Source organism: Daphnia pulex, chromosome 5 (assembly GCF_021134715.1).
Source record: "Daphnia pulex isolate KAP4 chromosome 5, ASM2113471v1".
In the NCBI taxonomy this organism is placed as follows: Eukaryota; Metazoa; Arthropoda; class Branchiopoda; order Diplostraca; family Daphniidae; genus Daphnia; species Daphnia pulex.
This window is the reverse complement of record NC_060021.1, coordinates 6289149-6317070: the sequence shown is the minus strand read 5'-3', so window position 1 is coordinate 6317070 and position 27922 is coordinate 6289149. Positions and strand designations below refer to the sequence as shown.

The following is a 27922-nucleotide window of genomic DNA, read 5'->3' as shown; positions in this document are numbered from 1 at the left end:
TCACGTTATATAGATGTGGGTGGAAGAGGATTATAGAAAAGGGGGTGGGGACTATATAGTCGACGACGAGTATTATCGATTGACCTCCTCCCCACCACTCGGTCTGGATGTTTATAGTCACTTCCTTCAATCGGCAGCAGCGCCGATCCCGCCCCAATCCAGCAGCAGCAGAATATCGTCGTCGTCTCTTTTGTTGATATTTTCCACGCGACGCCCACGCCGCCGACCAGACGACGCGATCGATATTATGCCCTCCCCCTTTTTTTTGGACACCCCGCCCCCCCCCCACCTGTATATAATTATTCGCATTTTCTCTTTGCAGCCAATTTGATTGATATACCCAGCTTTCCAGATATTTTATTTTATAGACATCGGCAGATTTCCTTTTTTTTTTTGTTATCAGATTAATTTTTGGGAAATTGTACACACGATTCACGAAAAGACAATGTGCGTGACACGATTCGTTTAGAAAACGGACAAATACACACATTCAACTTTTCTCTTTTTTTTTGTTTAGTTTTTCACTGTAATCATTTCCATTTTCTGTATATGTATATTGTATAATATGTTGTGTTCTGTTATGTGTATGTGTGTATGTATGAAATATTGTAAAAAATGATTCACGGCCCAGACAAAACCCGCGAAACGTGTCACTGATTTGTACAAACAACAAGAATATATAATATTACATTACATCATAAGTCGAGATATTTTCGACTTTTGAAAATCATCATTTAGTTTTTTTATGAATTATAACCATGTTTTTTTTTTTTTTTGTTTTTTGGTTGTTGATACATAAACACATACATGTCAGTGTGCGTGTATGTTTTATAGCCGATCCGGGCCGGACAACAACCCCCCTATATAAAATAAAATTTCACAATCCGCAACTGGTGTCTGTGTGATGTTTTTCTCTTCCGTTGCCAACCCAAAAAATAAATAAAAGAAAAACCAAGAACGGGGTACAACGGGTGACCGCTAGATGGCGTAAACACAAGTGGAAGAAGCTACAGACACACCATTGAGATATACGCAGACACCGAGAGACGCACACACAATCACATTTAAAACAAGATTTTCTTTTTGTTAATATTTTTCCTGGCCCGATACTTATTCTTCTTCGTTTTGGGAGAGGGGGGAGACAGAAGGAGAAAATGTGTGATCAAATACATAATAAAAGAGCTGAGCAATTCATATACACCGACTCGTAATTTTTATATAATACAAAATTTGTTTTCTTTATCCGGGCGTCTTTGCGGGAGACGTTCCTTTGAATGGATCGAGAGAGAGAAAGTTTTCGAGGGCCGTCTACCCGATGGCCCAGACAGAAACGAAACAAAAATGAAACATACACACACACACACAGAGAAAGAGAGAGAGAGAGAAACACCACACACGTCACGACCTTCTATATCGTTAAGAAACTTAAAAAGGAAGTGACAAGTCAGAGTAATCGGAGACAACGGGGTCCTTGGCCGGATAAGACAATGCAATAAAAATAAATAAAAGGAAAAACAAGATCTAACCGGACACAACAACTCCTGCAACGACCGTAATAATAACCAAGGGATCTACAAACATTCCAAAGACATACAATGAATTATCCGTTGGTAAGTTGTGATTTTTTTTCCGGTCGATAATTCTTAATTCAAAAGGATCCAAGATCGACTTGATTGCCCCGTTCCATCCTTTTTATCTCCCCCCATTGGCAAATTAAAACAATTTTTAATGAATAGAAAAATGATTATTTTTTTTTCTCCTTTTTTGTTGTAAATTTGATAACAAAAAGATAAAAAGAAAAGATAAAGAAACCAGATAATACCACATCACCGGTTGTAGCTCATGAGCAGTTTTCTTTTTCTTCTTCTTCTTTAATTTTATTACGGGTAAATTTTTATTTGAGTTTTTTTTTAAATGTTTTCTTAACAATTAATTATTTTAATTTGACTTTAATGTATCACGATAGAGTGCAGCTTTTAGCTACACTTTTTTTGTTTTCCCCTTTTTTAAAATAATTCAATTCATGTCAAATCAAAAATATCGTTCAACAGCTGATTTCATTCTGTTTGACGGAGCGTTCGGCTTTCGTTGGCGGAGTGGTGCGTGATGGAGTGCCGGTGCTTCCGGCTGCCGATGGATTGGCGATGCGGACGTTGGCGTACGACTGCCGACACAATGTGGACGCATCCAGAGGGCCTCCTCCTCCTCCGTTGCCGGACATTTCAGTTAGGGCCGGGTCGTCGTCTGTGGCCGCTGGCGAATCGGGAGGCGTGCCCAGCAATGGCTGACTCGACTGCGATTGGCTCAGATTGGGCGCCTCGAAAGTCGGCACGGTGGCGTAACCCTTGGAGCGTCGCTTGGTGCTGGCCGACCTCAAATCTCCAAGGCTCAGGTTGCCGGCGCTTCCGTTGCTCTCTGGGACAACCTCTCCTCGGGCGATGGCTTTGACTCCTTCGCGGGTGAACGACGTCTCCCAGTAGCCGCATTGATCCGATCCGGATGGACGCCTTGCGCCACCACCGCCACCACCGCCAACGTCACCGACACTTCCGCTTGAATCGGCAGCCGCCAAATCCGCGCTGGATGAACGGTGATTGCTCAATGGAATCAAATAGTCGCTGGCATTCGTTGAAGATGACGGACCAGCGGCTCCGCCGGCGTTCATTGTCGTGCCGGCCAGCAGATTACCGCTGCTCGTGCGAGGACGCAATACCCGTAGGCAATCGGCCGTGTCGGATCCGGTAGGAGGTCTTACCTAATATTTTTTAAAAGAAAAAGGATTTAAATAAAAGAAGAAAGATGGATGGAAAATGGTGGAATTAATATTATTACCACTGTGGTGTCTCGCTCCTGTGAGAGTGGCCTCTGGAAGACGGGGATGGGCATGGCCAGCACATCAGGATCTTGCATACAATAGCCGATCCGCTCTAGGACAGTGACGAATGAAGGTCTCTCTTCCGGATTCGTGTGCCAGCAGTGGACCATGATCCTGTAGACGGGACCGGGACAGCCTGGCGGAGCTTCTAGACGTCCGCCACTGGTGACCAACTGCATCACCTCCTGGTTGCCTCGACCCGGATAGGGCATGTACCCTAATGACATGACTTCCCACAACAGGACACCAAACGACCAAACGTCCGTTTTCGACGTGAAAACGCCTTCCAAAAATGCTTCCGGTGGCATCCATTTGACGGGCAGCATGGCCTTGCCTCCTTTGCGATAGTAATCCGCTCTATCGAAAATTAGATAAAAGGTTTTACAACTTGATTTTCTTTCATCCGATCAAATGTTGGGAGGCCAATCGATTTGTTGTTTACCGGTAGATGTCTCTCGACATGCCGAAATCGGCGATTTTGACGACTCGGCCGGGTCCTTTGGTCGTCAGCAAACAATTCCGGGCGGCGATATCGCGATGAATGAAATGATTTTCTTCCAGGTAACGACATCCTTTAGCCACGTCCAGGGCGCATTTCAGCAAGTCTCTCATCGTCAGCGTCGATGGGCGTTCCTAGGAAACCAAAGAAATTATTTAATTTTTTTTCATTTCCAAACGAAATTTTTGAAAAAATAAAATAATAAATCAATTCAATTGAATTTACCGGTTTAGGCCGGGATTCTCTGAGGAAAGTCTTGAGATCGCCGCCGGACAACAATTCCAATACAATAAATCTCGGATGTTTATCGAAGCAAATGCCAATAAAATGGACGATATTGGCGTGATGAAATTTCGACATTATTATGGCCTCCATCAGGAAATCCATTTCCGTTTGATTGGAAGAAAGTTCTGGTAATGTCTGCCAATAAAAAAATAAAATAAAAAATAAAAGTATCGATAAAAATTGAAACCCCCCAGATTTATTTTGTTATTTGTTGATTTAGTTTTTCCCTACCTGGAGAACCTTGACGGCGACCGGCATCTCGACTGTATCCCCGGCGACATGACGCAAGTAGCCCTGATAAACTTCGCCGAAGGCTCCCTGTCCCAAAGCTCTAAAAGACGTCATACATGGAGTGGGGGGGAGGAAAAGTTTTCAATTGAAAATCAATTACTTGTATACAGTACGTGGTATATAGCTGTGGTATAGAGAGAGCTGGGGGATGGAATCAAATCACATTTTGTGTGTGTGTGTCTGAGTCGTCTACTAACCTGACGAGTCTCAAGTTCTCGCGAGGGATTTCCTTGAGACCCTGGACGGAACAAGGAGCGCCGGAACCGAATTCGTAGTTGGGATTGTATTCCGAGACCATCGAGGATGAAGGTCCACGCAATCGGCTCAGTTGCAGCTCGGGAGCCGCCATGGCTTTGCGCCGTAAAGCGGCCAATTGTTGACGTTGATATCGAGTATCTGATCGCAGGGATTGCACAGCCGAAATGGTTAATGGCGGAACGGGGCGGGATTGAATCGAAACTATAAGCAACTTACAGAGACAAAAGCAGATGATGCTGAAGACGACAAAAATCACGATGGCGGCCGTGACGGTGCCGACCAGATGCGGAGTACCTAACCAGCTGGCTTCCACGTTAAAACCTGTCGTCAAAATATAACATATTCCGGATGAATGCGGATTTGAATGGCCAAACACATAACAGAATGGACGTGGTGGGGTGGGAGAAAGTATACCGGCGCATTTTGTGACGTTATCCTCGTTGGGCCATTCGCTTCCGGAAACGAGCGGACAGACGCATTGTTTCTCTTCCAGCGATGGATCGAGAACGATGCAGAGCTGCTCGCATCCGCATCCTTCCGGGATGGCCGGCATGATGTCCAGCGAGCCGGGCCCGGCATTCTGACCTTCTTCCACATCCGTCAGCCGCTCGATGGCCACGAGTGAAACGAACGAGTATCCACCTTCTCCGCTGGAATTGCCGGCGGCGTTGCCGCCATTGTATCCACCACCGCCGCCCCCTTCGCCGTTGGTGCAGCCGCCACCGCCTCCACCGAATCCGCCGTAGGTTGGCCATTCAGCTTTGGGATTACACGACAATCCGCCCAATCCGCCTTCCAGTAACGAGAAGCCAAAAGCCTCCGTCTCGGCGCTGCCATTCCATCCGCCCCCGCCGCCTTGTGTGTGTGTCAAAAGGATCAGTAGGTGAATTATTCAAATGAATGCGCACTCGCCCTCATCGTTTATGCAAAAGATTTTCGCAGCGCACAACAATGGAGCCAGCCAGGGGGTTACATCCCACTCCATCTGGCGGATTAAATATTCAGGAGACACACAAAAAGAAAAGAGAAAAAAGGTTTTTACCGGCTCCTTTATAGCTGCCCTGGCCTGACATTCCTGGACGAGAGAGGAAACTGTTAAATCCTTTGCCCTGGACCAGCGAAAGATCAGCCGGACGCGGGCTGAAGCGGCCAATGGCGGCTATTCCGCCGCCACCTGCCGCCACCATCAGCGGGATCGGAATTCCTTGACTGTCCATCTGTACCACACAGAGAGACCAGGAATAGATTTTACACCTGTATAATTAAATCGATTCAATTGTCCGTAATAAGAGACGGACCTGGAAGACGAACGTGGCTCCGCCTCCTCCACCCCCGTTTCCCGATCCGTGGACCCCGTTGGATGCGTTGTGCAAACCGCGGACTCTTTCCAATGCTCCGCCTCGTCGCATTTCACCGTTGGATGAGCCGGAAGGACCGGCTCCGGCAGCAGCAGCAGCACCACCCGATTCGCTTGAATTGCGATTGTAGTGATCCTTGGGTTTGTCCCGAATGGCGGCCACTCCTTCTTGGCCGACTAGAAAGTAAATTTGCGTCCCAGCGGTAAAAGGGAAAACGGCACGGACTCGGGCACCGTAACCCGCCAGACCGGGCGATCCGGATGAACTCGGACCCAATCCACCGCTGGCCCCCTTGGCGATGATCCTGTTGGCGCGCCATATTTATATCGTCAACTCAGATTCTCATCGTCATATACACACAGAGATCGGAATGAGAGTGAAATTCTGGACTTACGTGTACAGTCCAGTCACGGGAGCCGTCCAGACTTGAACGCCTGACAAACGGCCCTGGCTGAGCACCTGGACTTGAGTCACGGAATCCTGGTAGGCGTTGGTGCATTGATTCTGATGAGGACCCATCCGGCCTTTGGCTCCGCAGCTCGTCAATGTGTAACCTGTTGAATCGTCAGAGGTTGTATTTTACATACATTTCCAAGTTTATTTTTAAATTCCTTTTTTAAAAATGACTCACGAATGAATTTGGGTTCGTCGTAATGAGCCGGATCCGGTGCTGTTGGGAACCGGAATAGAAAAAAAAATCAAAGCCCCAAAATAAAAAAGAAAAACAGTCGGAATGAATGGTGAATTCAAATTTAACAGACCGGGGAATGCAATTATCAATTTTGATGACATTCAAAAAAGAAATGTGAAAGGATGCAAATACTTACGCCAACCGGCCGTCTCATTTTTCGGAACGCCTGGAATGACAAGGAGAAAAAAAAGGAAAAATTAATTCATCGAAAATGGAAGGCAATAAAAGAAGCGCAGCAGCAGCTACTGGGGAATTGAATGAGTGATAACCAAGTCTTCCTTATTAACGTACCAACACCGGAACATTCCGGACTGAGGGAAATGTCGTCGATGGCCGTATCGCCCCGAAAGCGGATGCCCCTTTTACCGATGAATTGAATCGTGTACCTGAATGGGAGGACGGGCAAAAAAGAAAAGAAGATGAGGATAGGATCCGTTGGGAAATGAAAATGAAAACAAAATTTCATTTTCCAGCTGCAGGAAGAGCATCAGCGCAGCACACAAGTATTAATGGGCTTATAAATGGAAAGATATAAAAGTAACGAGCCTCTTCCGGTTGACAGACTGTTCTTCTTCTTCCTGGCCCACATTGAATGTCGGCCAATGGTGGATGGATCACGTTGCGCTTTATCTCGAAAAGGAGAAAAAAGGAAAATGCCTTTACCAGTTTTTGATGGGCGGCAGAGGGACGGCTGCCCGGCGCCACAAGTCGCCCAAATTGCGCGACTCTCGCCAAATGTCGGTCGATTTGTTGTCGCGTCCGTAGCGCGGATCTTCTTCGACGATGCGCACCACCAAATCTCCAATGTGTGGGCCGTACAGGTGATAGAAGAATCGGATCTGGAATTAGTGGAGAATCCATCAGGAAATGAGAAAAAGGGCGGCAGACGGGCAGAGACATGGATCTAATCTCGTCCCACAAAACGGCGGGTCTTTTTAGCTGGGCTGTACCTGACACGAATTGAAGTAAGGTGAGGCCGGATTGCTGTGGTACTTTGGCGGGGGCGGGAATCGAGTGCTCTGAAGGACGGCCGCATTTCCCAGCTGTCTCGTTTCCGACATGTCAACATAGACGTACATGCCCGTGCTGTTCTTGTAAGTATTGTCGTGACCCGGCCCAGTTTGCGGGGTCGGTGTCGACCCATTGTGTCGCCTCCAATCCAGATCGTCGCGAAGCTATTTTTAACAACAAGTGCACATAACCAGCCCCCAATATAAAAAGAAAAAGAGCAGAAAAAATACGAAGGATCAAATGACGGAAGGTTCGAATGATCCTGCGCTTCATCGAACGCGTCAATCGAACAACAGGCCAAACTTCATATTTGATTATACAATTCTTTTTTAAATATTCGTTATTAGATTTTGTTTTTTGAAAATAAAATGTGGGTGGAAGGGACTTACCATGTTCACCCATCCGCACCAGCCCCGTTCGAAATCGCACCGCGATCCTTCCAAAACTTGGTCTGAATAAATCGAGAAAAAAATCATTTCATTGCCAGACTCATGGATCACGTTGAATTAAAAATACAAGGCCGCATCCCATACCGCAATCTTGGTCTTCATCCTCGCCGCCTGGGCAATCCTTGCTGATGTCGCAGACCTGGTCACGGGGTAGACAGCGCCCATCATCGCAGCGGAACGCTCGTTTGGCCGAATCGCAGTGGCCATTGGGCGGGATTTCTAATTACCAATGACCCAAATGAAATTTTGTTTTTCAAATCAACAAAGAGCAACATGAAACGATTGACGTCACCCAACGGAATGGGAATATGTGGGTCTCTCTCTACGACGTACTCAGACGGAAATGGAAGAAAAACAAAAAGTCGCAATAATAACGTCGTTTGGAGTGTTACGAGAGAGTGAAATATGGTCCCCAAGAACGAAATAACCAATAGGGTGTGGGAGTAATCATACACAACACAAGACAGAGAGAGAAACACGATAAAGTAAGGAAAAGATACATCCCCCCCCCCCTCAGCCGAAAACTGGTGCATTGCTGGGAAATGGCAGACCTGTAAGACAAGAGAGGAGGCGGATGTTATCGACTGCTGCGTGGGACGGGATCTTTTTCCCTTCGGTAAACTCCAACTTGAGCCGGAAAGGTTGGCTGATCCTTCCTACGCTTTGAGTCAGCGTCCTCCACCTGGCGCAGCGCACGGATCGTACATAAATCAAATTGGTTCAAACAAAAAACAAAACAACAAATGTCAAAAGACGAACGTTAATATCAGAAATCATCCGATCCTTGGGCTGGGCTGCTGCCCCGTCATGTGCCAGTACTTTTTTTTATATGGCCAAAGATAATGGCTGATATTAAAGTTAGATGCCATCTTAAATATATAAATCTCAACTCACTCTCGAAGGCCGTTGCCGAGGGTCTCGACGATGACCCACGTGTGATTGCGGGTCTCGACGACGATCTTCAAGTTGCCGTCCTCCATGTTGTTCATGTGCAGGGCCACCGAGAGTTTGCAATAAGGACCCGATTCTTGATACCACGGAGAGGACAATTCAATCGCCTTCGGGTTGTCCATCGCTCCGGCCACGTACAGAAAGTGACCTTTTAAAAACATAAAAACAAACAAACATCAAAAGTTTTAATTTTCCATTCAAAGCCACCCCATCAATGCGGCCTATCATGGCCGCCCACTTAATTGGACTTTGCACACACCCACACACTCGACAAAAAAAATAGAACTTTCTTCTCTCTTAACAACGTCTATTGAGTCGTCGGCAATTACATTGCGTGTGTAAGCCACACCAGCAGCGTAGATATAGGCCCCCCTCCAATCATCAAAGAGACAACGAACCTCCCGCCATCTTTTTCCTATTGCGTAAAGCTTCTTGCGGTGCATATCCTCGAGGTAGAAACTACTAGACACGTCTACTATAACTCGGACCGGTTTGAACTTTGGGCCTGAGAATGGCCGCGCCCAGCATGTAGGTCACCCGTGATCATCTGCCGATTGTCTCTCGGAAAATCCTCTTATTATCGACGTGTGTCTAGATAGACACACTCCTCGTCCTTGCCAGAGATATCAAAGTGCACAGCTTTCGTCAATAGCGTTAGAGCAGTTCCCACAAGCCTAGCAGACATCCAACCCATCCGCCGAGGACCCAGAAACGCACACACATTACGAGGGGGGAGTCCGCCAGCCTCCTATAACTCTGAGGCTGTGTGTGCCGAATCAGAAAATCAATAATCGGGAGCGTACACACTCCCCCTCGCACAAGAGAGAAGGGCAGCAGCTATGTAGAAAAGACAGCTCTCCCAGACAAGGGATCAGTTGCCAAGGTTGCTCCTTCTTCTTTTACTCCGACGAGGATTTCTTATTTTTGTCCCCCTCCTTGTATAGTTTATTTTCCGTCAAAGGATTGCAGAGCTGTGAATAACCCCCGCGAATATTAAAAGGGGATGACAGGCAAGAATGACAGAAGATAACGACAATCCTCGTCTACACACACACATCTCTCTCCCTGGTATAAGTATATACATCTAGATGATTAGTAATCGCTTTTCATCATCCTTATAGTCTGGTGCAGACAATCTTCTTCTTCTTCTTTCTCGTCACAGTGATGATATCATTTGAGTAAGCGCGCGTGCACACACTATATACGCGAGAAGGGGAGCTGCAAATAACAATGTCTCGTCACTTTGTCGGGAAAATATTCAGCGTTCCTCGTTTCGGCAAGCGTCGTATATACATGTATGTAGTGCATGTGGGAATAATAGGCAACAATCCAAGTGTAACAACTTTTTTTTTCTTCTCTTTTGCGGGGTCGTCGCTCGGCTGCATTCGGATATGTACACCACCACCACTACCGAGAGAGAGAGAGATCCGTCAACTACTTTTTGAGCCACGATATAATACCCGGCGTCCTCGGCTTAAAGTGAAAAGAACCCAAAGTATAACTGCGTGGTGCCACCAGTCTCATCTCTCTCTACTCTCCAGATCTATATACCCCTTTCACCCAAAACTACTATGGATGCACGCGTGTGTGAGTGTGTGCAAGGCTATTGATAGATTGAACGAAAGGCCAAAGAAGAAGAAAAAATGGAATATACATTTTTACAAAAAACTTTTTTTGGCGCATTTTTCACGGCTAGAAAGAGAGAAAAAAAGTGGAAAGATTTGTCACGTTGGAAATGTCGCCGTGATAAAAATGTTCTCGCCTCCCGCAGGCTAAATTTTCTGCAGACAGAAATAAAACACAAGGCGAGAAAAAGAAAAAATATTTCGAGTTACGAAACTTCAAACAGCTGCATCTCATCCATTATAACTCGCTGATAAAAACCAGAGTTTCCGAACCCTAAGAGAATATATATCCCCGGCCTGCGTCGTGCTGGGCTGCGCTGGGGGGGTTGAAAACCTTTTCCGCTATAGCTGTGCCTTTTGCCCTTATAGTATTTCCATGTAGTGTATTAGTAGTAGATTCACACACACACCGACTACAACTTTTTTTTCTTCCCGTCTCTCCCCCCGGAACATTCCCGTTACACGACCAACATCCCGGGCCCCACCCCATACACGTTACAAGAGGAGGGAGAAAATGGTTCAACGGTTAAATAAAGATGGCAAAAGAATATCATCATCATTTTCTTTTTCCATTTCGTCATTTAATTCTCTACAGTTGGATGAGGGCAAACGTTCAACTTCCCCCCCCCCTCTGCTGTGATGGTTCGACGATATAAGTTGCTCAAAAGAAACTTTGATTTCCAGAGCAGTGAGAAGAGAATAGAGGTTTCCATATATACACCGCTTTGATGAGAGTTCCATTTACGGAGGGGGGGATGGGCCCACACTTTCCGTTTGCGGCCTCGGTTCAACCGGAATGAAATGTTCCAATGAGATCAACTGAAACCCCATTATGTGGCAATTTGAGCCTATCCGCAATTGGAGGTTTCCCCTCAGCAACGTTCCTACGCAATTTATTCGATTCCCGCCTACATTCACTTCGATCCTAGTCCCCCCCAAATATAGTGGCAATTCCAAGAGATCTCATTTGAATTGCCCTCCCACTCTAGCGGATTTCATTTTTTCTTGTCGAAAAATAAAAGGCCTGGCGACATGAGCTGGTGGTACGGCAGCTGGTCCAATAATAGATTGATCGACTCGGGCAGTGATATCATCACGGACAGGGGAAGAACAGAAAGTCGGGAAAAATTCCCGACCGCTGCACCGCGTAAGATTGGCATTATGTCAATTTGGCGCTCGAGGGGGGATTAGAAAACAAGAAGCCTACGGCATAAAGTGCACTGATGCAAAATTAGCGAGCGACGGCAGGCCCTACAAACAAATATGACCACAACAAGACCGACAGACGCAGGATTTCTAATTAGCCACTCGGGAGTGTGGAGAGAGGGAATTGGCTATCATCACAAATGGCATGTCATCTACAGCTCGAAATTAGTTGGGTTATTTTCTCGGCTGCTCCTAATTCTAATTTAACGGTGGCCAAATGTATGGGCTGAACACAACAAAGTGGGGCCGATATTGTAGGACGTGACGATTAGGATCGTCCTGGACAATATCTAGCCGGCGGGTAGATTTATTTCCTCCCTGTGCCTGAAATCAAAAGGTTGGAAAATCTATAGATTTGTTTTCCAGGAAGGGACCGAGCGGGGATTTTGAATAATAAAAGAGAAAAGCTGAGGCGTTGGGTGGCTAATGCACGAATCATTATGTATGCAGTGTACATATACACACACACACACGGCCGGGCCCAGTTTCATTTTATATAGACACACACACACACACGGTTGGATGAGCTCGAGAGATGTCGGAGCCAAGACACACATCTGCCATTGCTGCCCGGCTGTTGCCCACGCTATAAGACGGGGGTATAGTAGATATTCATCCCACCCGAAAAAGAGGGGGGTTGGTGATGAAAAGGGGGGAGCCAATAACAAACAACAACAACAACAACGTGAATCCAATAACAGTTCCATTCCGAGAATAAAAATGAGAAGATGGGCAGAAAGAGAGAAAGAAAGGGCAGCAGCTACTGGCGCGCTCCTTAAAAGTTCCTTTGGAAAATAATCATAAAAGGACGAGTTTAGTTGCCAGGCAGCAGGCTCCTCGTTTTGAATCGACAGCTTTCAAAAGGCGCCCCAAACACAAACGTCTCAGCGGGGCTGACAGAACCCAAACAAGACAACACATCACATCAACAACGTTATTACATACTTCATTAGCACCATTTAAAAAAACGAAGAAGAAGAAGAAAAGAGGCAACGGTCGTCCCTGTAGGAGCTCAACTGTTGATGGCACCCCACAGCCAAATAAATACATCCACGCCAATGGATTTGACGATAGCATTTAATTAAAAAAAAGGCCTTTTTCATCTTTAGACAGGGGGTGCCATTCTCTCTTGTTTATTGACTCTTTCACCCAGCTCCTTTTTCCCCCCACATTTCAAAATAAATAAAAAAAAACTAATTGTAAATCATTTGACAAAAGAGTCAGTCGCTCCTCCTACGGCCGAATAATAATAATAATAATGCACTTGTAATATCTTGTAGCGCGGCCGTCATCGTGTTCGCATGTTGGGTCGCAAGTTACCGGCACACACAATAGAACCAGCCCAACATTTACGGAAATGAGTTTTTGACATTCAATCTCTTTGCCTATTCGGCCTCCTCCTACGCCCCCTACGCCCCTTTCGTTTTGTGTATTTGTTCTCCTTTTGGCGTTAGCCAGTTTGACTTCAACGTCGTCGTGTATACCGAGTCTATTACGCGGGTGGAGGAGAGCAGCACGTCTACTAACTTGTAGTAGTAGTAGAAGTAGTCGTAGTCCAAATGCAGTTGCCATTTAGACGATGACTGGCAGCTATACACAGCAACCTCAAAAGTTTTGGCTGGCTGGTCGTTGACATTCAAAAGAGCCCGGGCATTGGCCACAAGGAGATTTGAAATGACATTTAACACCGGATAAAGAAGAAGAAGAAGAAGTTGAGCTAGTATACTACTAAAATTCAATATCTAAACAGCAATATTAATACCAGCCAAAGACTGCCAGGGTGTGTGTGTGTGTGGAAGGAAGAAGAAAGATATTATTGAGCTACTAGCTACTAGCTACTAGTCGCCTTTCCAAATCTGCCCGGCTTTCTCTATTCTTTTACAGTGCGTCTATAATTCACTTTGTCGCAAACCCGACGAGAGTCGTCGTGACTTGTTCTTATTCATCTGTTCCGTCCTGTTTGTCACCAGATATTACGGGCCCCTTATTCCCTTGTCAACGATGGGGAAACGACCTGCTTACGCAGTTAGCCTCCATTTGTTTCCACGACTCGGGCGATTTAGGATCGATGGCCACCAGCGCCAATTTCCTCCCAACGACGCCAGCAGAAAGGGCACACACACACACAAACAATAAAAAGAAAAAGAAAAAGAAGCCGAGAGCCAAATGGGCATCGGAAAGTGGGAATATGATGAAGAATCTCATCGGCGCTGTGCGAGCTCCCTCGCTCTTTTCCCTGCCATCGGTTCCCATCCAGCAGCAGCTCCATTATTCATGTAATATCTCTACAGTAGTGCGTATGTATATGTATGACCAATAGCATCTCATTGGACGAGTGTCGTTCAAATATTGGCCCCCCGTTTTCTCCAATATCTGCGAGCTCACATACAAAAAGGGCCTATATTTGCTCGTGTGCGTCACACTCAGTCAATTGTGGCGTTTTATATGAAGAATATATCAGGCAAAGATTCTTTCTTTCTGTCTTTCTTCTCCCTCGAGCCAGTTCAATCAGCCGTTTGATTGTGTCACACAAGAAGAAGAAAAAGAAGAAGAAAAAGTTAATGTCGGAGAATTAGCGGGGCCTTGTGTGTACCTGTGGGTCTGCCATCAGCGTCGTCTAGCGGACCGCTAATCATGGCCGGATCAGGAGCCGAGTAGATGGTGGCGTTGATTTCGGTAGCTGCTCGCCGGACGAAGCGCGACCATTGCCATCTGTAAAGAACCAACAGACACACACACATCATCATCATCAGAAATGGAACCAATGCAATCAGCTCAAGTGTGTCGCCATCGATTGGCGACAAGCAAATTGACTTTTTTTTTTGAAATTCACGACCGGACATTGGGATGCCGGGCTGCTTACCTGCACTGTTGATCTTCAAAGTCGCAGTAAAGACCTGCATGATCGGAAGGGCCAGTGGCCAAAGATGACCAGGGTGGTCCAGCAGCAGCAGCAGCAGCAGTGTCGCAAGGGAAAACGGACGTTGTCAGCATCAACATCAGTGTCACTTGAGCAGTCACCACCACCATCACCATCAGCTGCTGCAGCAACGACTGCCGCTGGCGCGTCATTGGCCGATCGATAGGTATATAACGAAATGTGGTGGATAGGAGGAGGAAGGAAGGAAGGGAAAAGACGGACGGACGGACGGACGGACCGAAGCGTCGGCTTTTCAGTCTCTTCTCTCTTCTTCTTCTTCTTTTTTTAAACTCTCTCTCTCTCGACTCTTACGACCGCCGGGAGCTGGTAATAACCTGTCCGCTTACATATTGCACAAGACACACAGACACGCAGGTTATAACAATCTGTATATATACGACCAGTGTATGTAATCATCATATAAGAAACAAGTGGTCGAGCCGCTCGATAAACTCCAGATCAATATCGTCATTTATCATCTGAAATTGATCCAGTCCAGTCCATATAATCCGCACGTGAACCTCGTCCCAGCTATAGCTAGAGCTTCTAGTCCCCCCCATCACCACCAGTTTCTGGTTATTTGACACTATATAGGGATGCGTCGCCCTTCTCTCTCTCTCCAACATAAATAAATATCGACGCGAATATGATGGAATGCCAGAGCTCTTTTCTCTAGTACAACACGTAGTGCAAGTAAATGGGCATCAGATTTCGATATCGATCCAAGGAGTCTGGGGCACGCGGAGGATCGAGGCCGCCACCGCCGCTAGGCTATAGCAAGTAGAAAGTAGAAAAAACGAATCTCCCGGAGAATAGAAGAACGACAAAGAACGACGACACTTAATAGGATCGATAAAAAAGAATAAAGACGATTCCTCCTCCTTCTTTTTTTCTCTCTCATAAGCATATATATATGTATAAGGCAAGCAAAAATATTTTTCAGGAAAAAAAAACAAAAAAAAAATATCTCCAATGATGATGATAATAATAAAATGAATGAGAGAAAATAAAAATAAAAAGGAAAGCGGAAGGGAAAAAAACGAAGAGTGCGAGTCATGTAGAGGCGCCATTATTGATTTTGGTTTCGTCCCGCGAACGCACCCCAGCCCTATACGTACTCGAAAGGGTATAGAAATAAGATGGATTATCTACACCACCTCAGACCGACGACCACCATTTTCACGTAAACACGGGAGAAAAAACAAAAGTATGTGTGGACTGTCCCCTCTCTTTAATAACAATGAATGGCCATCACACGAGAGACAAAGTCTGAGTCGGCTAACAAGTCTGACATAGCCCACCCCAAGTATGTCCAAGGACGTTAGGTTATTGTTTCGTTACTACAAGCCCAGCATAGGCCTAAAAACTTCAGCTCCTAAATAATCGACTGGGATGTTTTGGCCACCATGTTTATGACAACCTGTGAGTCGAGTATATTTCCAACTTGCCAAAGTGGACGAGAAGTCAGAAAAAGAGAGAGAAGATTGTGGGTGGAAATGGAAAAAGGAATTTGCCCATATCTTTGGTAGAGGAAAGAGAGAGAGAGATGCTATATGCTGCCGGAGTAGGAAGAGAGAGTATTGATTCGCCCGCTTTTTGGGTGGGGTAAGGGATGTTGGAGCTCTAGCGGCGCGCTTGTATTATATGTGTAGAGGGGGGATAGTAGTATACTATTATGTGAGAAGGAAAAAGAGAGGGAGGAGGAGGCGGAGTTGAATTGATGGGGCAACGAGGCGGGGCTTAGCGTACACTACGATATCTCTTCCCAGGATTTTCGTTTTAGTCGAGTTGTATAGGAAGAATAAGAATATAAGGTGCGGGGGGGGGGTATATGCAGATATAATTCCTCTTCTACTCCGTCCACATGACTGAGGGAGACAACCGCAAACACATTTTGATGAGCGAAAGCAAAAGGAAAAAAATAAAAAATAAAATAAAATACAAAAGTTCAATCGGTTTTCACGCTTGAATTCCTTCGTCCCTCAATTTCGGGTGGCGCGGGAGCAAATAATTATTTTCCACCCCTCTTTTTTTTTCGTCTTTTTCCTCCCATTGACGTAATTCGAAAGGAAAAAATAATAATAATAAAACGACTTTCTTCAGCGCGGGTGTGCTCTCTCCTGCTGCGACAAAACAACAACAAAATCGTCGTTTGGCCTCGTTCGTTCCCTGAGAGTAAATATATATTTCGGGACTGAACCCACACACAGACACACACACAGACCCCAAGTACTAGGCGTCGTCGTATAGACTCTCCGGACAGACTTGGCAAAGAGCCGTCGGTTTACCACCCCAACCAAAAAAATCTTTTGCCGAGGCCAGCGTCCATGACTGGACCATCTTTTCCTTTTATAAAATAAAATTTAAAAAAAGGAATTTCGAATTTCCCGCTTAAAAAAAAAATGGCAGTAATTTGATGATTCAAGAGTGGAGGTAATAGGATCCGTCGTATGCGCCTAGTCGGATGTATGCTTCGCAGGGCTCTTGTTGGACGCCCCCACACTATCGCCCTGCTTCCAGCAATCGCTAATTGAACCGAGTGATGAGGCGAGGTAAAAAATCAATTCTCATTTGCCGAATTTAAATTAGATATTTTTGGATTTCCAAAAAAAAGTAGAAACTAATTCCATTTGCCAATGAAATGATGTCGGACGACGGATGACCGCACAGAGCTGAAAAAAAAGTCGCTGGATCTCAAGGTAAAAGACAAGTCGAGCATTTGGTGCGCCGCCTTGGTTCTATATTTACAATCAGCCGACCCATTAGGGAGCATTACAGACAGCCAACAGGCCGTGTGTCACGCCTATATCACTCACGCAGCAGCCCCGCTGTACCGCCAGAGTCCGCCATCATTTCCCTTGCCTCCTGGCCGAGGCAAACACGAAACAAGCTCACACAGACTACTCCTATAGCTCTGTTTACCATCATTATACGCACCCTCCAAAACAATAACACTAATAACAAAGCTATAGGGCTTCTCTCCTTATATAGCATCAACCTCACCTATTATCTATTAAGTAATTTCCCCCCTCTTCCGCCCTCCCCTCCCCCCACTGCCATTTTATTGGCTCAATTCAAGGCAGGCAGCGAAGAAGCACTGGACTGGATCATCAGTACAAATTGACGGTACAAACTAACATACTTACTAACTAATTTCTGAAATAGTTACAACTTACCACGGCAACCGGATCAAAAGTCCAGTCATTTCCTTAATTCACGCCGGCGCTGCCGGCAATTTCACTTTCAACAAACAAACAACAAATCCCAAAAACAACCCAAAAGAATCAAAAATTAAAAAAAACTGTTTGATGCCGCCGGATAAACACACACACACACACACACAGTTTCTGTTCTTCCTTTTGTTTTGTTTTTTAGTAGAAGAGACAAAATTTACAAACAAAAAAACGATACGCCCACAAATTCGGTCGATTTTCAAATTTCGGGATCAACTTTTTTTGTTTGTTTTTTTTTTTTTAGGGGGGGGGGAAGATTTGGGGTGTCCTCTCTCACTCGTTCCAATTCGTGAGCAGGAGGAGGAGGAGAGAAAAAGGTTAGAACTAAAAACGTGGCGCTCGGCAAAGGCTGACGTCCGACCAACTACTGTGCAGTCGTCAAACGACTGCTAGAGAAAAGGGGGCGCTCGCGACGCCCCTAGCGGGATGCTGCCAACGTGCAATTCACGATCTACACACGCTAGCCTCTAGTGTGTGTGCATGTGTGTGTGCGTCGGGGTATATAATAAAATCAGTCGCCGGCTATGACACAAGGGTGCAATACAGGACGTGCTAGTGCGTCGGATCGATCACAGAGGTCACTCCAAGTCGAGATCCGCCGGATGCCGATGGATCCATAATACATCAGCTGAGAGAGAGAGCCTGGGACTTGCGTGATGACGCAAAGTGTGTTGACCGACTCATCTAATCATCAAGTCCTCCTAATGGACAAAAAGACCAGGGGAGAGAGTGGGAGGGAGAGAGAGAGATAGTTAAGGGTCGTGTGTCCTTATCGACTCATTTCGAATCCGCCGCCCTTCACTTCACCTGGATCAACACCACAGAGGGGGGAGGGGGAGACAAGGGCAGACGTCACACACCTATCCCGGGAAAGGCCAAATGAATAAATAAAATAGCGCGCCGACACAGCAGCAGCAGCGGTGTGACTTCACTGTCATGTGTTTACACAGCAGTTTTCTACAGTGATGCACGCTAGACACTCGTCTAGTCTCCCAGGATATGAAACAATTTCCTGTGGCTATGGCCACACGCTTTTCCGTTGGGCGGCCAGAACCGCCAGATGTTTCTCCCCATTCGCCATGACGCGGACCCGTTTAACAAACGCAATACGTTCTGATATTTCGCCTTGACCAAACCGTAAGAGAGAGAGTCGAACGCAATCTATCTTTATCCGCATCAACGGCCATAATCTTCTTCTGCTCCTCAGAGAGATGAGTTTGACCTTTTCCAAACGCAAAAAGAAGAAAATAAAAATAAATAAAAAAAAAGAGTCGAGAGAGTAGTGACTGAACCGCCGTTGCTTCTGCATCGTCCCGCCACCTATCGGTAGAGAAACCAAGCACGTACTGAAAAACGATCATTTTCACGCTCGGTGATGGTGATGGCGCTGCTATAGTTGCACACACAAAATGTAAACACACGCACACGTATACAGCCTACACGATCATTATTTCTGCGCCCCGTTTCATTTCAAGTTATTTAGATGAGCAAACACAAACTCTTTGATTGAGCGAACCATGTCCATAATGACATAACTAGGACAAGCATCACGAATAGGTATGCGGGGGTGGACGGTTCGGAGAAAAAAAAATGGAAATTTAGTCAAAGAACGACGAGTCTCTTTTGCAAATGTCGTCGGTGATATAACGAGTCGATTCAGTGGTCCGACTAGAAGAGAGGCTTGAACGTGTCTCAAATGTCATGTGGGTATGAAAGGGTAGTAGGACTTGGACTTGATGAATTGAGCAGTTGATTAAAGGCTAGCGGGTATAGACACTATGCTCGCATCAAATGATGGCGGGCTGCAATCATTTTTTTTTTTTTTTGAATTCGCTCGGTCAAATAAACTAGTCGACTGAAACTTACCGCAGCACATGAGACACCGTGGGTGGAAACGGCACAGGGTGTTGTTGCTTCCGCGGCCACTGCTGGATGCGGATGGGTTGCTGGCGTCGCCATAGTGAACAGATGGCGTCACTGCAGTCATCGCTAACCGATCCGTCGTGGCATCTTCTCCGTCTTCCTTCGGCCACGGAACGATGCAACGAGCTGGACAAGAATAAAACAAAAAAGCCATTTAATGCGTCGTGTGTGAGTCAGTCGAGGTTATAATGGCAAAACTGCATCTCGGTCGGGATGACGGATGATTACAAGTCCGAAACGCCTTTAACTATCGAAACGAAAAGTGGCAGAACCGAAATCTCCACTTGTCTTTCCTATTTTGTGTCCGCTTCGTCAGCTATTATAAAGGCGACGGTTTACCTGCTTCTGTCAGCAGCACAATCGATGGAGAAAATTAGATTTGTTCCCCCCTGTTTCTTTCTTGTTCCTACCAAGGTGAAAGGGGCCGGAATGACGTTGGCGTTGAAGCGGAACGACCGGATCGACCAGACCAATGTAAACTGCTTTTGACGCAACATGCCGATTCATTTTTGGTGGGGGTTGGTGCGGTGTAAAAGAAATCGTACGACTTGTTTTTCTTTCTATAGACTTTTACAACTCGGTCCATGACAATTTGGCGCTTAATAAAATCCTATTCAAAACTTTCCCAGAAATTAAAAAAGCGAAGTAAATTTTCTGTGGCTCACAACCGGTGGCTGATGTGTCTCCAGTGATTGGCAACTTGCAGGGCGTTAATAATATCGATCGTGAATACTATAAGGTCATAACCGAATGAATTTCTCGCGCCTTAAACGATCGATTTGTCTTAGCTCAAATGACACAAGGCCCCGGGGGGTACAGGGAGGAAGGACAACTTTCTTATGCGGAAGGCGAGCCGACCTTATAGAAAGAAAAAGACTAGACACATTGAGAAAGAGAGAAAACGTTTTGCGACCGCTAATAATCGAGTCTCAGTTCTCTCACGTCTCTTCATCCGTTCAGACATGATTTCATTCCCAATTGCATTCGCCTCCTTTTATTTTTCAACAGTAAATCCTCGCCTCATTGTCCCTTGATGGTCTAAAAGGAGGGAGCCAAAGGTCGTCTGCAAAACTTTTATTTTCGTCTGCTTTGCGCAGAGACTTTCAAAGTCTTCAATAAGAATCATCTAATCAAGTGCTCGAGTAAATGTTGTGGGGAGAGTAGCGAGGATGGAGCGGAGGGCGAGCCTTGCTTGACGATGATCAATTTAAGCTGAAGTAGGTTTTGATTGGACGGGGGAATAGAAGACTGTTATATAGGAGGAATCTAAGGCGTGGCGGGGCAAGTCCAGCGTTAGTGACGCGCGCCTGACTTGTCTCTAACGCGACTAATCACTTTTATCCCCCCCCCCACCCCACCCTTTTCCCTCCTCCTCCCCACCACCACCCATTTTCTTTTCTTTTCCCCTTTTTATTTGTATCCAAGAAACTCTACCAGACTGCGTCATTAGGAACGCGGCGAACTGGATCTCTTCGTTCGTTCTTTCGGACGGACCCTAATGGACAAGACCCAAGGAATCTCTTGCCGGACCACCGAAAACATAATCAAAAGAAGAAGAACCAAGGAGATCTTGACGGAAAGAATTGGTATACTTGTGTGCACTACTACGAATAAATGAAAAGCACAAAAAAATGCCCAATTAATTTTGCAATTCAACTAAACCCGCTAAAGTATTTTTAAATCCGCTTCCTGCGTATATATGTGATCAAATATTTATGATTGCATCTTACAGGGTGCAAAAATAAAGTCTAGACGTGAGGAATCCATGAAATGTTTACCCTCCCCTTATTCATATTCAAAAGCGGGGGAAGAGCATTACATCTATCACAATAGTTTTTGTTCGTGTGGGTAGTAGGAAAGAAAAGGTCATCTATAGCCGCAAAAAAAGGAATCCGATTGCCACAGACATGTTCCGTTGTCGTGTAATAACACACGCGGAAAAAAAAAATAGAAGACCCATATACCAAATAGAATCCACCAACTCGACAAGATTATTATTGGGTATATCCAGCTATTGGATTCTTTTCTTTTTTTTTCCAGCGGGAAATAACGTTCGTCTTTTAAACTAGTTCCAGTTTGCTTTTTTCTTTAACAAGGCGTTTCACTTGATTGCTTATAGTGAGTGACCTGTTTGTCGGACGAGTCCCAAACATCCAAAGAAGGCGGATCAACAATGGGAAGTGAGAAAGGGCGATCACGCAACACGCACCACTCGACGAGAGAGGGGGAAATAGGAAGAAATTTCAACGAGTCGTAGATATTAGATGTGAAGCTGTTAGGGTTTTTTTTGCAAAGGGGAAAAATCGAGCCAAAGTGATCCCAGTCAAGCGTGATTGATGTGACGGATAGAATATTTATTCTTTATTTTTCTCAATCGTTTTCCGCGGAATACTACGCCGGTAAGGAGTACACACACGGAGGGGACTAACTTTGGACTCAACTATTATCGTTCTGGTTTTGCTGGGGATGTAAAAACGAAAGGGCGTCAAACGTTTCTTTAGGAGCGGTTGAGATTCACAAGTCGTGAACGAGTAAAGGAAAACGGGAATCAAACACGTCAAACGCCATCGACGTCGAGTTCATTCGGGTAAAATCCAAACTGACTCAGTCGACTGAAAGCACTTTGGGTGTATGTTGATTTTTTTTATTATTCTTTTATTCAAATTTATTGGATTCCGGCGCTGCAGTGGAAAATACTGAAACCGCACTCTTCGACCCGCGATAAAAAGATATAAACCCGATCCATCGAAGCTAGACCGGAAGTCGCTGGAAGCTCTTAAAAAAGAAGCGCACTCAATTCGTTGAGGTAATTCCAATTATCCCGCGGCTTTCGATCACAGCAGCGCCACAAGGAAAGAAAAGATACCCCCCGAAAAGCGTTATTACTATTTTACTCACTATCCATCCAATAGGTGAGATGCAATTCGGCCTGGACGGATAGTAAACTGTGATGCCGGCCGTAAAACGATTGATGCCTGGAAACAATCGCTATAGGCATGGTGGCATTGGATCTAGTCCAGGGAGACCGTTCGGCCATCCATCGTTTCACCATAGACGACACTGGGATAGTCCAAGTTGAATTACTACCACCACCACCGCCACTAGTGCTGCTGCTGCTGCTATTACTATTATTTTCACTTTCACCGCACTGTAGGCGATGCGCCGTGGCGGTCTCGGCCGCTCGGATGGGCGACGGGATGTCGTAAAAGATCCGCAAACGTTTCCACGCCTCTAGATGATGCCAATTTTGGCATCCTGGAACTGAATCACGACTGATATTGGATGCGCCGAACAGGTCGCACATGTCGAAATACGGACGGGCCGGCTGCTGGTCGACCGCCGCATATCGAGCACCATCCTCCAACGCCGGGAGGAATTCAATCCAGGCTTCCGGCAACAAAACTACTTCCGGCTGATGTTGGAGGACGGAACAAGGCAGAGAGAGGCTGGCATGCAGCAGGGCGAAATCCGCCTTCGCCCAACGGTCCAAAAATTCCGGCGGATGAAAGAAAAAGGGCACAATTTGACGCCAAGGATCGAGGAATGTCGATGCCGACGGCCAGTTGACCGTCCGCGGAAGCGATTCGGCAAAAGTGCCCAAATAACAGGAGCCGACACCATCCGGACTTTGGATCACCACAGTCGAAACAAAAAGCCAAAACAAGAGCAATCGCCGCCGACGCTCCATGTGGATGTGGAGGAGCGGATGGAAGAGCGACTTAACACCAAGAAGCTCTGGTCTGCAACTGGCGCAGGAAGGGATTTTACACGATTCGAAAAAAGAAGAAGAGAAAGAAACAGAAAAAGGGGGAAAAAAATCAACACATTGGCACGCTGCTGTCCTTCTTGTTCCGTCTCTATTGGTTCCGCTTAGTCGGGACTACGCAGGCGCTACTCCGCAGCACTGACTTTTGGCTCTATCAATTTCTCTCTCTCTCTCTACCCCCTCCTTCATTCGACGTCGTTCTAACATGTTCTCTTTTCTTCACATTTTTTTTCTTCGGGATCCATTATTTGATGTTGACGAAAACGATGGATTGATCAGGATGGCAACGCATCCGCTTTCAACTACGGATCCGCCCATTCTTTCCCTTCTTTATTCGTTCCTTCCGGAGGAATATTTCTGGACTAGGCTGTAGCTCATCGTCTATACAGGAGCTGCAAATGCACACAAAAACAGCCGAGCCCGTTGCCTATATAGCTCGTGCCTTTATTCAAAAGGACTTTAACGGCCTATTCAAACCGGAGATGGCGATGCAAATTAGGAGTCCCCCCCCCATCCTCCCCCTCACAGTTGATAAGCTCTAGATTGCAATCAGCAATTATGACTTGCTTACTATTATCGATCGATTTCGAATTCCAGAAAATCCTCCAACTTTGTATTCCCGTTCACCCGCTGTTCCTTTCCTTATTGGAAGTTGGTAACAACCCTATCAAAACAATCAAAAGAGGCGGGATCCTTTGCCCATGTCATTTGATGTTGTTGTTCGTCCTAGACTCACGAGCTAAACTACTACCGTACCTACTACAACTGCCGCGATGTCAAACGCTAGTAATTGAACGTGCAGTGCGGCAGTGTACAACTGCAGCCAGCAACTCGTTATCCATGCGAGTCAAGTCTGTTCCTTAACTTTGGTTGTTGTTGTTGTAGATGGTTATTGCATCATCTATTTTTACCGATGAGACTGAATCGTCACGAACGTCGAGTAAAAAAAAAAATAATAAAAGTAACAACCCAAAAAGGAAAAGAAAGAAAAGCAAAAAAAACATTCGACGATGGACCATCAGATTGACCAAAGAGAAAGAAGAAGAGACGGATGAAGTCAGACGCACATTTCCGCTCCGGAATGCCCCGAGCCGTGGCCTGCGAGCCGACCGGATCCGATAGTGCATAAAAACAACATCTATATATATCGATAGGCGGATGAGATAGATGGAGGGAGGTCATCCGTCCTCATAGAAAAAAGACAGCCAAGGATATCTGTCGTATAACTCGGACATGATTGGTTATTACACATATTCTTTTTCCTGATGCTCAGAGACAATCGATTCTTCAGAGTACAGTGGCGTGAATCATCCAGAATCAGATTCCTCAAAGTTATCCCCCTCTGGCGAGTATTGCGCAATATGTTTGCGGTCATGAGGGAGAGAGCGAGAAAGTTAAGACATGAATATTCTTTGAAGTTTTATCAACTCCATCCCAACGCAATAAAAATGGTAATAAAACATGTCAGTTGTAGGCGTTTCAGTTCTAAGGTTGGAAATGAAACTGCCAAAAAAATCTGTAAGGAAAACCGAGGAAAACTCAAATGCAAATAAAGCCAAAGACACGAGCTGTGAGATCTTCTGCAAATTTACTCGGCGATCCGTACGTGACCGTAAGACATAAAATCTTGATGAAAAAGGTCGAAAGAATATATACGGCACGTCGAGAGGACCATCGATCGCAGCAACAGTCTACAGTGTTCCGAAATCATGGCAACTAAAAGTGATAGTTGCGGCGAAACTAACATGACACGAAGAGCTCCGACCTTTTCTCTCACATCTCCTAGCGACCGGACATAATTTCCCATCATTGCAAGGCTAATTGAATTTAACTAAAAGCTACTCGGATTTTCCGTCGGACCGCCATCCTCTTTTATATTCCACTTTCTGGGTCAAAGGGTTTTACGAGACAGCGAGGAGGCAAAGATATGATTTGGAGAGTGGCCAGGCGCGTCCAGCGGACTCGACACAATGGCACAAATTGGCAACAAAATCACGTGGTCATCCACTCGACTGCGCTTTCCTCGTACAAAAGTCAGTTGCAAATTACCTCAATAATAGTTATTTTCACGGGGGAGAGAGTGTGTCAGAAACTACCTCATCCGCAACTAAGCCTTTATAGAAGAGCTAGGTCGTCGGCCAGCATCCAAATAGGATCCCACGGAAGCTATTCCACTTTTCTATTGCGTGATAGGATTGACTCTTTTTATTCTCAGAGGAAATCAGATAGCGAAACTGAATCACCATGTCAAAGAATAGAAATTGTCGAATTTTCATACAACAGCTTTCCGGCTTTCCCCAATTGCAGTGGCTTCGTCCCCCGCTCACGGCCCATCCATAGTCCGATTATACAATCCTACCAATTGTTTCTTAGTTTTTCATCGATTATTTCGGGTTCGTTGGGGGGAGAAAAAAAAACACGGCAAATGTGAAGTGGGCAGACTAAATGCATTCAGCTTCCCCAGTGCTGAGCGTACAGAGCGGATGTTTACAAGTCTGATGCGGAATAACCCGTAATGAAATTCCTATTCCCAACCAATAGGTCGCGCTCTAATAGATATGAAAAAAAACATCGGAATAACGTAAACGCTAGGCGATATTTTCCTCTAGCAAAAGGGGAAATGCGGAAAATAATATAAAGGTAGGCTACGAATAAAAGAAATAAATCATAATGGGCGGAAAAACAAGTACACAGAGGCAGGTCGTCCACTCGACCGGAATTATATTAATATCACCGGATAGTCGCCGGGATACTAATGGTCCAAATGTAGGGTAAAGTCTACAGAGAACGTCATTGCAAAATTGAAAATAATCCTGTTAGGTTTTTCGTCAACATTCGCACCAACATCAATTTTGAATGATTTCAGCATGAGGTAGAAAAATATTGCGATAACAGGAATCTATGATTTCACAAATACTTAAGTGCTGTAACATAGACAGGGAATCTAGGGATTGCTCAGCCATTGATGGTTGAGTTCTCCCAGGTGATGGCATATTTTCTTTTTTGTTTTCTTGTTTTCGCTGAACTGTAATACGAGGAAGAAGTATAGCTGAATGGCCTTTGGAACTTTACTTGAGACCCCTATGCTACCGATATATATTATCGTCAAATCGTAACCCTTTACAAAGTCTTGTTCAACCACCGATAAACGAGAGCCTCTTGAATAACAAGAACAGGATCCCATTAGCAAACACTTGTATACGTAACTTGACCGAATCACGTTAACAATTGAAACCGGTTGTCTCCAACCAAATCAAGCTCAATAGTTCGATATCATTCCCAATTTAGAGATTGGGCATTGTGACGATGAACAATGTCGTGACCAGGCAAGTGTTTCCTGCAGTCTATGCATATAAAGAGAAGGCGGAATGAATTGGGAGAGGGGGCACGGAATCGATAGCTTCGACCTCAGTGGTGACTTGTTTTGGCATATCACCGAGTGCCAATCCATCTTGGTCGACCTGAAATGGGCGTTATCAAGTTGGATGGTATACGATAGATCTGGCTGCCGCTTTTCATCCGGAGACGCGAGATTAAAAGGTTTCTTCTCTATCTAACGGCCATGGCAAATCTTTTCAATTTCCTATCGCTAGACATTCCAGTGATTTTGACACATACTCCGTCCCAGAGTTCCGTCCTCTGCTTGACTCACCCCTGGATTTTCTTTGCCTCTCTCTCTCTCTTCCTGCCGGATGGATATTATATGTCTCTTTGATTTCTTCGCCTGAAAGTTTTCACAATCGTCGGTGACACTGGCTACTTTCTAAAGATAAGAGCGAAACATGCGCAAGAAGAAAACTATGGAACAGAATTCGAAGACAGGAAACGATGGGCTATCATTCACGTCAAAGAAGATTTCCCGTTTCACTTCCGTCTTCTTCTTCCAGTTTCTTTTTTTACTAAAGAGAAGCCATATTTCAAATCGATAACAGGAGATACCTAACATACGTTCTACAACATTAGAGTGATGAATTCAAAATAAAAGAAAAAAAAAGAAAGTCAGTGAAAAACATTTGCGCATTTCGTAGAACCCTACGACAAAGTTTTGTAAGTTGATGTTTCCAACGCTTTTAGCTTGAACGGTTTCAGCAATCAGTTTTTTTACACTTGGATTGGAAAAACCATGGCGATATTGTAAATGTGGACATGTTTTAGTTATGGAAAGAGAGAACTAACCACTAATTAGATTTCTTAAAAGACTAACAACATTCGAATGAAATTATCATGAAGAAGAGAGTGCGTCATTCGGTTTCGATTAGAACGGGGGGCCATGGGTTCTCGGAAAAGGCGACAAAAAATCACAATATCCCCAAAAAGAAACAGAAGTTACAATAACGTCATAGCTGTTCTGAACTATTACTTCAGAATCCCCAACATGCGATCACCATGACAGAATAACAAGTTGACTCTTAACACATTTACAAGCTTTTCACATACCTCTTTTCCAATTATCATGTTCTCCATATGATAATTGTTAAATCCAATAACAGTGTACGGCTGTAGACACCAAGTGAATCCGGGCTCGATACATTTAGACGATGGTCGAAAAGGGCGGCAACAGTTTGACAACATGTCTTTTCG

At 45.3% G+C, this 27922-nt stretch overlaps 1 protein-coding gene across 4 annotated transcripts; it reads right to left on the bottom strand.

The window, feature by feature from the left end:
- Positions 1-341: 341 nt before the first annotated feature.
- On the bottom strand, positions 342-27783 carry LOC124194945 (leukocyte tyrosine kinase receptor-like). Of its 4 annotated transcripts, none has more exons than XM_046589351.1 (24): positions 27779-27783; positions 19519-19701; positions 14363-14396; positions 14093-14211; positions 8612-8816; positions 8269-8399; positions 7802-7936; positions 7658-7719; positions 7208-7432; positions 6921-7096; positions 6549-6643; positions 6394-6423; positions 6198-6236; positions 5961-6120; positions 5507-5870; positions 5251-5425; positions 4623-5063; positions 4425-4529; positions 4148-4346; positions 3891-3990; positions 3600-3794; positions 3318-3508; positions 2833-3232; positions 342-2755 (listed from the first exon to the last, which is right to left on the bottom strand). In XM_046589351.1, exons 2-24 carry the CDS (start codon positions 19637-19639, stop codon positions 2045-2047), a joined length of 4413 nt encoding a protein of 1470 aa, XP_046445307.1. In that variant the 5' UTR covers positions 19640-19701; positions 27779-27783; the 3' UTR covers positions 342-2044. The 4 variants fall into 4 exon arrangements, with proteins under 4 accessions (XP_046445307.1, XP_046445303.1, XP_046445304.1 ...); XM_046589347.1 differs by lacking the exon at positions 27779-27783 and adding an exon at positions 22474-23278; XM_046589348.1 differs by lacking the exons at positions 19519-19701; positions 27779-27783 and adding an exon at positions 17596-18110 and having other exon boundaries at positions 14363-14761.
- Positions 27784-27922: the final 139 nt, after the last annotated feature.